At 37.3% G+C, this 14,071-nt stretch overlaps 2 protein-coding genes across 2 annotated transcripts; both read right to left on the reverse strand.

Annotated features, from left to right (window-relative positions):
* Window positions 1–9,290: 9,290 nt before the first annotated feature.
* Window positions 9,291–10,899, reverse strand: LOC128258692 (uncharacterized). The gene is made up of 2 exons (XM_052990489.1): window positions 10,525–10,899; window positions 9,291–9,992 (listed from the first exon to the last, which is right to left on the reverse strand). The coding sequence occupies exons 1-2, from the start codon at window positions 10,686–10,688 to the stop codon at window positions 9,902–9,904; spliced, it is 255 nt and encodes an 84-aa protein (XP_052846449.1). The 5' UTR covers window positions 10,689–10,899; the 3' UTR covers window positions 9,291–9,901.
* Window positions 10,900–11,418: 519 nt separating this feature from the next.
* On the reverse strand, window positions 11,419–14,034 carry LOC128258635 (uncharacterized). The gene has a single exon (XM_052990349.1). The coding sequence runs from the start codon at window positions 13,858–13,860 to the stop codon at window positions 11,470–11,472; it is 2,391 nt and encodes a 796-aa protein (XP_052846309.1). The 5' UTR covers window positions 13,861–14,034; the 3' UTR covers window positions 11,419–11,469.
* Between the last annotated feature and the right edge of the window lie 37 nt (window positions 14,035–14,071).

The raw sequence follows: 14,071 nt of genomic DNA on the forward strand, positions 1-14,071 counted from the left end.
CGCAAAGCTCACCGCTGCCGGCTTGTTAGCAACTCACAAAGTTGCCGCTGCCGAATTCAACGCTCACTGCTGTGACTTAGTTGCCGTGATGCTGTTGTTGCCAAGAGAGAGAGAGCGCAGTACACTCAAAAAACTTTTGCTTTGTTAAATAATAATCCAAAATTTTTAAATAACAAAATTTATATAAAACATACTTGTTAGCCCTTTATTTAAGAGCCTCACGCTTATTGCTTAGTTAAAAATAAATAGACCTGATATTTAATATTTTTATCAAAATCCAATTTTGTATCGAACTTTTGCAGCTTAATTTTATAGATAATATATAAATTTAAGTCTGATAGGCATTTAATATTTAATTAAACAAAGTTATTTTTAATATAAAGGATATATTTGATATTTTTACGTTGGTCTTTTAGTGGCGTGTGCATGAACAAATCTAAGTTTTTTAGCTGGCTAAACTCTAGTTCATGGTTTGTTATAAATGTCTACAACACAACCTTTTTATAACTTTCGCTTTTATCAAAACTCAATTTGCATTAAAACATGTAATTCTAAATCTTTTTTTAAATGCAAATCATTCAAATCGCCCATACTTTATTGACAGAAATGAGACTACAATTAAACATATAATGCAAATCAATAGCCCTCAGTCTCCAAAACTCAAATATTTATTTTTTGTAAAGTTACAGTGGGTTGATCTAAATATTTTAAACTTTATAATGTTCTTGTCAATCCTTAAATTATCAACAAAAAATATATTTAATTGTGGTATTGGCAGCTTAAAGCTCTTTTAGTTAAAAGAAGGAAGACCGTACTTAAAAGTGAATAATTTTCATCCCATTGAAAATGTGTTGAAAAGTGTAATTCTAATATTTTTTAATTTTCTTATAATTTTCAATTTTATGTATATCCAAAAATAGAAAGAGTGTGTGAAAAAACCATAATTTCATTTTTATTTAATTTTATATAAAACTGCTATTAGGCTATAACTTTAGTGAATTCTCTGTGTAATATAAGTCCAAATAGGTAACTAATACTTTTTTTGAGTGAAGAGAGCGTCAAAATTATTGTCGTCTCATAAAACTGAAAGAGTAAATCTTCGCTCTTTTGCAAAATTACCGGCTTCCCTCGGCACATTTTTTTTATATTTCGCCCTCTCGGCAACATGTTGCCGATCGAAGTTTGGCGCGCTTTTATTATTTGAAGTTTGCTCCGCTAATTTGAGTTGTTTTGCTGACGCCTGGCCCCTATTAATTGCTGATGCCTGATTTATAATTTATACAGTTGATTTATTTTAGTTTCGCTTTAGATTTTCGTTTTGTTTGGCTGCCGCTCGCGTTGCTTATTTATAAAGACATTTAAATTTATGGGCGCCGACTTTTTGCATGAGATCAGAGTGCTTGGCCCAGTAAATTTATGGGCGCGACGGGTGCTTCTTGTCTCGTCGGCAAAAACTAAAAATGTATGTTTCAAATAACAGGGCAATAAACCGAATTCTTTTTGTTGCCCAACACAGAAAGTGTTGCCAGCGGATTTGTGTTTACCTTCCGCGGCTTAGTCAACCCGAAATGGTTCGAAATGGAAAAAAAGAAAAATAAAATTCCTGACCACATTCAATGCAAACGAATGACGCCATCTGTCTGCCGTTGCCGCCCATATTTATAAACAATTACGTAGATCAGCGGCAGCGTTAATGAATCATGCAAAGGTCTTGTAAAATTTGCATACTGTTTCCAAATTTTCCTAGAAAAATGTTTGTTCTTTAACTACTAGAAAGTCGAATATTGTAATCCCATTCATTGGCGGAAGCTGTCAAAGTTTCAAGAACTTTCCGTATGACTTTAATAGTGCAAAACTAGAAAGCTTTCAAGATTCGGCAACTTGTTGCTTGGGAGTTTCATTAAATGGATACGTACAAGTGCTGAACAACAACAGCAGCAGCATCAACAACCGCAGCAACATAATTAAAAGCTACTGATTAATCATGAAATATAAGCAACATTAAGTGCAGTAGCAACATTAGCAACGCAAAATGAAAATCAAAAATAACAGTAACAACACCGATATAAGTAGCAAATAGCAACGAAAGTGCAGCAGCAACAGCAACATCGAAATGCTACTTTGATAGCAACATCTTAACTAGTAGCAACAAGAGCAACTGCAACGCGAGTAGCAACACAATACCCAGCAGCAACACCATTAGCTTTAAGAACACGAGCAACATTTACATCAGCAACAACAGCAACATCAACAAGTGTAACATAAGCCGCATGAGCAACAACACTGTATTTAAGGAGCAACATTAACATTTTCATTGCTTGTGCGCGCCTGAACCATTTAAAATAACAAGAAATGAGGGCTAGCTTTAAAAACCGAAACTAAAATACCCTTGCTGATATGAAACACGTTAATATTAAATAATATTTTCGATTTAGCTAATTTTTTGTTAAGTTATTTTACAATCATTATTACTCTTAATTATTTTAAGCTTCCGAGCTAGGAATCTTTATATTTTTTGATTATTATTATACAATTTTTATTAGAGACATAAACATTTTTATACATCTTTTTAATATAGCATGGCAAATACCCACTAAACAGTAATTATCTCTTCTTTATTCCACTGTTTACGACTGTATTCTGCACCTAAAGAACGTCCAATGTACTTCCAAAACTTAGTGCCTAATAACATCAACGATAAAGAAACTATGTATAAACCCAAGTAGTTTAAATTGTAAAATACTTATGAGAAAGTATAATCCCTAGAGCTATATATTCATCGGATTTTTAAAGTTGTACTTTTCTTGTTTAATAAATTATAAAATTTAAGGCTTACTCTTCCTTGGCTTCTTAAGCTTAACAATATCTCTTGATATTCTACATAGTAACCTACGATTTACTAATATCTTAAGCCAATAGCCATAAATAAAAATTGATCTCTTGTTGTGTCTTGAGAAAATAAGTATTTGATAAAAGATTGTAGACTTTTCCTAAGTGTCGTCGAACTGGAAACAAATATATGACCATATATTATTAGCATCTGCAGACACCTTCACGATTTGTAACTTATCTTTGCATTGCAAATAGATCGACCCTAATGTAGAATATACTTTTTAATATTAACAATGTCTCGTTCAAGGCGTTGCCTTTGCCGGAACTTGTAACATCCTCAGCCAGTGTATAAAGACATAAAGTTCCAAAGCATGGGGAATGGACCCTCAACCAACACCCAATAAAGTGGTCAAATTGACGGACAAGTTTATTATTAATCTGCTGCACTTTGTAAGCCGATAAACAAAACGAAATGTTTACAGAACGCACAACAAATGAAGCGAACTCTTTGGAAAAATATTCAAAAACGAGAGCATACAAATTGTAAACAAAAAGTAATTTGAAAAAAATATGGAAACCTCACATGAAGACAAATGTATCATAATTTTGCGATGGGGAATAGTTTCCCGGCAGGAAAATGGGAAACGCAAATCGAAATAGATTAATTTATGGTACGTGAAAGAGTTACCATGCTTTGCCACACAGGATGATCCATGCTGGTTAAAAATAGGGATGACTGCCAAATCGAAATAGAATCGCCGGGGCGTCGGGCGCTGGATGTCGGTGGGGCCGATCTGTGTGTGGGAGTGGGTGGGTGGGTGAACGTGCCGCCATCTGCTCTGGACATTGGCATTGAGTGGGTGGCGTGGCGTGGCGCCTCGCTGCCAACATGTGCGGCAGCTGCCCCCAAAAATCCGTGCATAAACATCAGCATTCGTGTAATGTTACGAGCATACACCAAGAGAAAAGTCCGTAACTGCAATATTAATTAGTATGTAGTTCATAAAAGGCATAGAACAAAATTTTTTGTTTAAATAAATAAAATGAAAATATAAGTAAACACTAGTTTATATATGAACATTATTTTAATAATTATTTAATTTAATAATTTAATTTAATAATTTATTTTTGAACGGGAATTGAATAATAATGATAAACATTATAATTTCTTGCTGGTAATATAAGCCTTTTCGTGTTAATAGGTGTTTCCAAATACAAGTTTAATAAATAATAAGCACATGGATACATTTAAATATAATACTTATAGATATATAAATGAAAATAAATCAAGAAATTTTCTTCGTGGTGTGTGGGCAATAAAATCAGGCTATTCTTAATGACCGAAAAGTTACGATATCAAATATCCAAGAGAAACACAATTTTTTGGGTGGGCCATTAACACCCGGGAAATTCTAATAAAAACTACAATGACGATCTTCACTTTGGAAGGTCGCCCATGATTTATGAGATAGCTCAACTCTTTTGGGGCCATCAAAGGCCAGACCCATTAATTCCGTTTGAATTCTGACCGTATACGCCTCCGTTTCGATCTGTTCTATTCCGTCCATCGACACTCTGCACTTGACTCCGACGAATGTTTGCGCAACTTTGGCAGCCGTATCTAACATTAGGCCCCTAATTCATGTAATTTATGGCAATTTAAACATTTTCCCGGTTGTCCCGAGGAGAGAGCCTAAACAAACTCATCGAGCGTCAATTCTGGCGTGACATTGACCCATCGAAGAGGTCGCAGCACGTGGACAAAAGCGTGTTTGAATCGGAGAAAAAATTATACGCTGTTTATGTTATGTAAAGAAATTGACCAACAGGAAGATACATTAAAAGAAAAGGGAACTTTAAGGAAATAAACTATGTTTTTTTTGGAAGGTGGAAAATATTACAATATATGAAACGATATTTCAGTTCACGACTCTACAAGGTTGTTTATTTCCCAGCATAAACGCTTTCCAGCTGGGATTTCTTCCACTTTTGGTGTAAATATATATTAAAATTTAATCTGGGAAAAGAATGATTTGGAGTAAAGATTTAAAAAGCCATGAAAACAATAAGTCCTTATTTTATTTTATTTGCCTGCCCATTACAATTGCCAGATGTCTTAAATTTTTCGCACATTTTGGTTATATTCAAAAACATATAAACTAAAAATAAAGACCGGCAGTCGCAACATGTGTCGGTGCTCGGGGATTTGTGTCTGGGTATACTCCACTAATAAGAGCACAAATTTGGTCCAAAATGATCGCCACGTTTTTGAACCGCACCACCGAGACCCCAATCCGAAAAATTTCGAATTCGAGAAAACAAAACAATCATAAAATGCGAATAAACATGCTGAAACTAAAATTCGAAAATATGCAAACTTGCACTTGCCCAAAGATGATTGCCCAATAAAGCCAGCCGATTCCAATTAAAGTTTACTGGCGATTTAGTTAGGGTCTATATGGTATTTTCATAGGCAAATGAAGGTTACAACTCTGAATCATTCAAGTATATGGTGAGTAATGCACTATGCAAATCTGTAATCGAAGGAGAGAGGCACTGATGAATACCTTAAACCAGCCAACTAACGTGTTTCCAATTATGCAAATCTCATCATAACATAACTTACTTGGCCGATAACCAAGTTTGGGATACTTCCAGTAATAAGTTTTCAATTAAAAAATATTTGATAAGCGGCTGCAGAACACCCAAGTTGGTTAGTGCTGCGTGACTTAATTGCTTTTCGTTGTTGTGCTGCGATTGGCGCTAATTGAAGACAACTTGTTGGGCAGCTGCCGATGGTGATGGTGACGGTGATGGTGGTCATTGGTTACTGGACACTGGATACTAGAGACTGAAAACTGGTGACCGGTGGTCAGCATTCGGAGCCAACTGCAACCTGTCCCCCGGCAAGACGCAAACTTTGTCATTGATGATTACTTCACTCGGAGAAAAATTAAAACTTATCAAATTAACATTAATAACCTCATTCTTTAAATTTATTAAATTTGTAATCAGATTTCTTATTGATTTTTATTTATATTACAATTTAAATTATGTTTAAATTACAACATATACTTCCTCTTAAGTTAGTATTTATATTATTGATTTGTATCTTACTTTGAACATTTTTAATCCTAATTTAAAGAATTTGTTTTGAAGTCATATTTGTTATTTTTTTGGTAGAATAGCCTTTTTGAAATGAAACTTTTAATTCCGTGAATTTTTTTTTAGTTTTTACCACTTATATACCAGATCGTGGCAAATTAAATATATATAGCATAGACATCTTTGGGATAAAACTTACGTTGCCATTTGTTTTTTAGTTGTGAACAATTTCATTTCTTATGTTTTTCTTTTTTCACAGTACAATGGGTACGAAGCCACCAGCTCAAGAATTATGCGTGGCCCCCAGTTCCCAGAGCCACGTTGTCTGGCGTTGTCATTTCCATTTTGTTGATTTTCCTGTTCACTTTGCACTAATCGATTTTCAATATATTCACGCTTAGAAGGCATTCACAAGCCATATAGTTTAATATTGTTTTGGCCACTGGGGCAATGCTTTTGTTGCTGGTTTTATGCATTATTCAAAAACATAAGCAATTTTTAAAAAATTGTTTTCTTAGAATTTTTGACGTGAGTCTTTATGACCATAATACCACGCTATTGATTAAAATTATAAATATTATTCACTTGTCTGCATTCCATGAGTTTTAGCATGAATTGACCCAAATTTTGGGAGTGGAAATTAAGACATTTCAATTGTTGTCACTTAACATCAAGTTCAAGATCAATTAGGGAGCGTCATCTGTGTCGTTTGATTCCAAAATAAGAGATCAATGACAGAAAAAAATAAGTAACATTTTTATTTTTACATTTCAGCTACTTCTCTGACACAATATCTCGAAAAATGCAGATACCTGAATCATCTGGGCCCGATTAGCCATTCTTATCGATGTGAATAAACGGAATCTACTTTCTGAATCATCTGAACATTTTTTGCAGCCATGAGAAATGTGGAAATTGTGTATAGGAGATTAGTTTTCGTTTTCATTAAACTCATCATTTGTGAATAATTGACAGAGCTAACGACAGATGTTGGCCAAAAACCTTTTTCCACGGCATCATCAATAATTGATTGAGCATATATCAAACGAGCTGGGTAAGGCTAATTTTTCTCTAATTGGCAGAAAGTAATTGCATAGAAATTGATCAAAATTGTTCGAGCTTTGCGAATCCGCAAATAACACGTATACGACGCATGGGAAATGAAAAATCTCTTTCCTCTATCGGTGTGTAGCGAAGAGTGAAATTCAATTTGTTCCAACAGAGAAAAAAAAAAAGAAAATGAGCGAAATAGTTTCGGTCACAAAATGGCAACCCATAATTGCATTTCGCTTTAAAGAGGCTTTAAAATTATGCAAAACGCATTTGAGCTGCAGGCACGAACCACGACAACCATCCATGTCAATGACAGATACCAATCCTCTGAGCCCCTCACCCCCTTTGGCTCTCGGAGACGGCAGCAATTACAGCCACAACAAGTGAAGCGAAATTTGGCAAGAGCAAAGAAACCACCTCCTCCAACACACCCCCTTGTCCAATCATATGGCACTAGAAAAAAAATCTTAAAAGTTGAGTCTTAAATCGAATTCGGACTTCAGGTTTAATAAGATATTTTTAATAGTCCGCATAAATAAACACAGAAAATATTCATAAAACATATTACAAACACATTTGTAAAAAAAAAAAAAAAATAAACAACAAAACAATATTAAGATTATTTTTCGTTTTAAATATAAAAGTTAATTACATTTTACATTAAAAAAAAACGTATTCTTTCGGTTTAAAAAAACTTTTCTTCAAGTGTATTGCTCAGATTGTTGCAACTTGCAAGTGCAGTTGCCGTTGTTTCGCTGGCTCTGAAAATTCTTGTGCATATATAATTTTATGCTTATGCTCATGTTTTCCTTATGGAAATGTGAGATTTTACCGCATAAGAAAAAAAAAACACCAGAAGTATAAAAACGGGGAAACGAAAACACAGGCGACTTTGGAACTTTGGACTTTGCGCTTGCCCATGTTTTTTATGCAAATGATGCGAAATGTATGGAAAGAATTCTGTGTGGACATACGACAAAGTTCAATTGTATCAAATTGGTGAAAAACGAACGTCTAAAAACCGTAAGTCGGGCAGAAAAATAAACGAAAATCGAGTGCGACTCCATCAATCATAACCATCAATGAGAAATGTGCAGAGTACAGCTAAACTTTGAAGTTTGCGGCATGCCGCATTCAGGGAAGAGCAATTTTGTGGTCCATTTCAATTAGAACAAAGAAACAAGCGGGCCGAAAAATGTGGCAAGCAAAGAGGCAAATATATATTTACAATGAGAGTTCATGGTGTGAATGTACCTAACAGTATTAGCATGAATTTGGCGAAATAAATTCGAATTCGAACAAGCCAAAAAATACATTTAAAAATTTCACTCGTAATTGCCCAGATCTGATCTCACTTTTCACTTGAATGGTATAAATATGTTCTTGTTATAGCCGAGTGCCAACTGATGTCACTGCCACTTTTAGCTCATTTATAAAATGCAGTTTACAATGAGGAAAATACGCAGCGAATAATCAGAAATTTACAACGGAAATGAGACATTTCTTGGCCCATTTGTAAACTTTCTGATTGAAAGGCAAGGTCCTTGTGGCGTTTTCAATATCATAAGGCTTATAATAGAAATTACAGAAATGTCTTATCTTACCCGATAAGCGTAATCTAATCGTCATGCAGTTGGCAACTGAAGGTTAAACTTGTCATGAATAAATGCAGTAATCTAAATATTATATTGGCACACACAGACTTAACTTTTAAATAAATTAAAAAAATTTTCTGGGTCAGACATTTTAGCAGTGCTTAAGGCTGACATGTGGCCCGGAATCTTTAAGTCCACCCATCTGCAGGCAGTGCCAAATATTCAGTATGCAGATATGCTAACGAGCAGACAAACAGATTTTGGCATGTTTAAAAGAAAGCTATTTTCGGAACCATTTTAAAACGCAGACAGACCATAAATTTATGGAGGGGGAATCGCAAGAGGTCAGATGAGCATGAAAGCCAATATTTAGATTTATTAAGACGGTTTAAAAGTATTTAAAGTTTAAATCAACAATTTTGATATCCAATATGTTTCTAAAGGTCTTTCTACTAAAAACTTAATGTTGAACCAGGAACTTAGCAAATATATTTTATCTTCAATTTTTTTACGCATTTAATCATTAAAAATATAAGCGCTGGTATTTTCTATTGACAAGCGTTTATATTAACAATGTTAACAAAACTATTGTGACTAACCCTTTCATATTTATTACTTGTCTGCCTAAAAGCCTGAATAAAATTAAAGGATTATTGTATTCTTCAAAATATCTTTATGTGCTTCCCCCACAATTGAAAAAAACTATTTTAGATTATTCATTGGGAGATTAGCATTTCGTGCTAAGACCATTTGCCAAATTTTTCATAACTGACATTGGATAGATGATTGCAAAAATTGGGGATCAATTTAATGAATTTCACACGTATTTAGAAACTGTCAGATGTGTCAGCGTCGCGTCATTTGTCTCATTAAGCCATTATTTCCGCTTTTGATATAAATGACACTTCTCAAGAGCAATCTTGGCTCAATGTGTCGGGTGCCATGAATGACATCATGGATAGTTCTGCGAGTATAGTATTGTACTATATGTCTGAAGCGCCGCAGATCGCGCACAATGACGCTGTCTCCATTAATCACAATCGTACGTATCAGAACCGCCGGAGACAACATCATCAATTGCAGCCGTACCCAGAACCCACACAAAAAAAAAAAGATCACATATGCACTGGCACGAGGGCGAATTTCAATTTTATATAACATTTCGCGACATCTGATGAATGACTGGTGGATGGATGTGGTGGCGAAGGAGTCAATCAGTGGGCCAGGCGGTTGCAGACATTCGATTTAAATTGCTGCTAAAACGGGACGTTGTGATGGGGAACGGGTCATCTGTCTGATCTGCGGTTTTGTTGTCCCTACTTCAAGGCTCTGTCCTTGCCGGCACCAAAATACAGGACTGACCAGGACTTTTCCGGTACATCGTAACCAACTTCCCGCTGGTATACGCTGGAATAATAAAAATAACTTAAGTTGTAGCCAATTATTTGATTTTTTTAAGGGACTCATTTGTATGTAATTGACATACTAAACAAAAATAAATATAATTATTTTTAAGAACACCGTCTACGGTGTCCAATTAACAAATATTTTTAAAAATCACTTTTTGCTAAAAAAAAATAATCATTCTCAAGAATATTAAAAAATAATAATTTTGTGATTAAACATGCTTATTGCTTACGGTTACTTTTTCTTAATAATTAGAATGAATAGCAACTGACTCAGATTATATATTGTTATTTAGTATTTTTCCACTTATAAATAGGCAATCAACTATATTTAATAATAATCGGCTTTTATGATTATGCATTTTTAAACCCATTTCCAAAAAGAACGAGCACATGTTCGATAAAAATTATATAATTTCTAGCAAAGAATTTGTGAACAGAACAATGAGCATTATCCCTTGCCTGTCAGCACATGGATCTCTCCAGCTGGTTAAGGAATATAAATTTTAAGTTGTAAGTAAGTCCCAACTTACTTGGTTTCCGAGATGGCCATTCGCTGGCGATGGTGTTCCGGAATGCAGGTTTGCTTGGGTGCCGGCTTCAGCTCCAGGGCGAAGTCACTCTCGGTTGGATCCATGGTCGCCACTTCGTGGTTGCCGCTGGAGCTACCGCATTTCGCACAGAACTGAGACGACATGGTCCGCTGTTCGTTTATCTTGGTTTTGGTCCGAAAGAGGGGCAAATCGGTCACTTAAACGGACAATTTACGATCGAGTTAAATTTATAAATCTAAAATTTACGTTCCCTTGAGAAGGTGACACACAAGAAATGTATAATATTTTTCGTATTATTTGTGATATACTACTGAATGGGTATTTTCGATGTAACTAGTGTTATAAGACAGAAAACGCTAGGCATTGAAAACGTAAACGTATCATATTTTAAAATGTTGATTAGGTTATTTGCTTAAATTTTGTTTCACTATTTCATTTAATAAATCTTTATTGGGTAAGTCCCTAAAATAAAATCACTTAAGGATAAACAAATACATTTATTTTTTAATGCTATACAATTTCCAGAAAAGAAGGCAACATAATATTGTGTTAATATTTTGAGGACGATGATCATGAAGCCTAAAAGTATGCAAGGCTTTTTATAAAATAAAGCACACCAAAAACAACTTATAATTGTTAAGAAAAATTAATATCAATGAATTTTTTTAAAAGCAACAAAATTAAATATTTCCAATATACATAAATATACACCAATTGAAGTATCTTACTTAGTTTAACAATCATAATTGGAAAATTTACATTCCTAAAACGTATATGGCGGTAGCTAGTTTGTTTCTAATAGTATATGTTTGTAGTAGCTTATAGGCCCGCCCACTTGCAATTATTTAAAAAGCAACAAAAATTAATATTATAGTATTTTGTATTTAGTAATAATGTATCCAATCAGTACGATAAAATTTTGCCTCAGTAGACCTGCACCTGAATGGCCAGGAATCGGCGTCCCTTGTCGGTCATCCGCTTGATCATGCGCATGGGCAGGATAATAGAGCAGCCACTTTGGCAGATGGGGCCCATTTCGTTGGGAGCCCTGATATCGTAGACATAGCTGGTGTTGGCACTAGCGCAATCCGCCAAATCGGGACCTAGGGTGGACCACGTCGAAAGCGTTGCCATCAGTTTAAGGTCCCGCGGCACCAGTCCGGTTAGCCAGAGAACGAATAGCTTTCTATCGCCCTTCGGTTTCATCCCGCTACTGGCTCGTGCTTTCCGATCTCCACAAGAAGCCAAAACCGTGCTCAAATGGGTGCGGGCACTCATCACCATGATGGGCAGTAGATCGCACATGTCGTCGCCACCGGTGTCGAAGATCTTGTCCCGCACCAAATAAAGCATATGACATCTGGGCTGGTCCATCAGCGCCATGTTCGTGTCCAGAAAGAAGGTCTTGGTCTGCCTGGCTAGGATCCGCTCCGCGGTCAAAGATCGGTGATCGATCAGCAGGTGCTTGTTGAAATCGGAGACAAAGGACAGCCGATTGCAATCGGAATCGGGGCAGCGGACTGGCGATCGGCAAATGTCAAGTTCCTTTGCCTTTTGCGGCTCGGTCACATACGGTTTATTCTTGAGCAACTGGGGCAGCTCCTGCTCCTCACAGGCCACCGTGGAAAACTGTGCCTTGGGGGCTTTCAACTGGACTTCGTTGCAATCTTCCAGATTCTTGATTAGCTTCACCACCTCCAGGGGATCGTCGACGCAGCCAGTAAATCTGGCACGTTGCGCGGTGGACACCAGAGCCCGCATGCTCCCAGTTTTGCATAATGGCATCGATCGCTGAACTCTATCCTGGGGATCGTGGATGTTGTGAATGTGAAAGCCGACGGTACGAGGAGTGGCAAACGGATTTCTCAGCTGAAGTGGCAGAGGTATATAGGTTGAAGACAAATCCATCACCCTGCTTTCATTGTCCTTCGATGAGGCACAAGCTGTGTTGGATTCCATCTCTGCATCGCACTTGCTTTCAGTCAAGATTTCTGTGTCAGTTTCTAGAGATGGAGTATATAAGTTATGGCTGCCTAGATACTCCTCAGCCTGATCCTGATCCTCATCCTGTTCCTCATCCTGTTCCTCATCCTGTTCCTCATCCTGATCCTGATCCTCGCTCTTTACTTGCGGCACAGCCTGCTCGTGTAGGGTTTTTAGGAGGGTTTCTAGCTTATCTTCCGTCATCAACTTTTTACGATCATCCATTTCTTTTTCCATTTCTATTTTTTCTACCAGCCGTGAAAGCATAAAATGAGCTCCACCTCTTTCCCGATTACTTCGTCGGGACTGGGACCCACGATTCCTTCGCTCCAGAAGCTCTAACTCCATTTTGGTTGCCTCACATTCCGCATCGAGCCTCGTCCGCATTGAGGTCAACTTACTCAACTGCCGCCGTTTCTGATCGAGCTTCTTCTGCAGCTCCATATTGCTAGTAGGCTCACTGCTGGGCTCTACGCTCATCGGGACACTGCCGGCGGAGGATCGATCGCTGGAATGAGCAGAGCTCTCTGGTCCGGAAAAATCATCAGCAGCAAAGCGGCGCTGCAACTTCTTTATGTCCTTGAGGGTTAAACTCGGTCCTTGAGTATTTACGATTTTCTTACCAGAAGTTTCAGGTTTTACACTCGTTTTATTCCGGGGACTAAAGGATTTGGCATAGGGATTAGCCGTAGAAAGGCGTGGAGTCTGTTCCTCTGGTAGCCTTGGGCTTAGATGGCTGGGCGCCATTGATCGCAACAGTTCGACTCCCTTGACCTGCTCAGACCTAGGACTTTTGGATGAAGATGGCTTTCTCTCCTCCACTTTAACATTACTTGAGTTGCGAGGGGTCTTGTCATCATCGCTCAGGACTCGCGGACTCAAGATCACATTAAGTGGAGTTATCGGCGGTCGGGGGTCATCCTCATCTGGCATCCGAGTCTTCCGGGCCATATGGCCATGTCGATTGGGCAGAGTAGTGAAGGATACCCCTCTTTTTGGAGGATCCATGGCCTCAACGGCCCAGTTATTCAGATGGTTAGCCAGACTGGCGGCCTGTTGGTTTTGGACAACCGTATGTGGATGGAGAGCACCTCTGAGGAGAGCAGCCGTTACCTCAACCGGCACCGGATCGATCGATTCCAAAGTGTTGTTTATAAGTGGCTGGACGAAATCCCTGATAGCATGGCACCTTATAAAGAAGGTCAGTTCACCGCAGGAATTGCACCAACTGGAGCCGCCCTCTATGTAATCCTCTCCGGAGGAATGTAACTCGATTCCGGCGCGAAGACTTAAGCCGCTTTTCCGATCACCGCAACGACTACACTCGTACATACTCTATCCAGACCGGGATTGTGAATGGCCAATAAAACACTTATAAAACAATTTATAAAAGCGCTACCGAAAAATATGTATAAAAACAGGTCACAGTTTTTGGTTCGGTTCCCATTAAAGGGAATGTGAACGGTGTGAAAATGAAAAAATGTTTACAGTTGTGGGTTGAATTTTCACAACCTGACAACTAGATGGGGAAAATAGGTTTCAC

This window comes from Drosophila gunungcola (genome assembly GCF_025200985.1).
Source record: "Drosophila gunungcola strain Sukarami chromosome 3L unlocalized genomic scaffold, Dgunungcola_SK_2 000003F, whole genome shotgun sequence".
Classification (NCBI taxonomy): domain Eukaryota; kingdom Metazoa; phylum Arthropoda; class Insecta; order Diptera; family Drosophilidae; genus Drosophila; species Drosophila gunungcola.

Coding starts and splice junctions, on each gene's coding strand:
- LOC128258635 (XM_052990349.1), bottom strand. CDS start 13,860: ATGTACGAGTGTAGTCGTTGCGGTGATCGGAAAAGCGGCTTAAGTCTT.
- LOC128258692 (XM_052990489.1), bottom strand. CDS start 10,688: ATGTCGTCTCAGTTCTGTGCGAAATGCGGTAGCTCCAGCGGCAACCAC. Junction 9,993..10,524: donor ATGGCCATCTCGGAAACCAA/GTAAGTTGGGAC, acceptor TTATTATTCCAG/CGTATACCAGCGGGAAGTTG.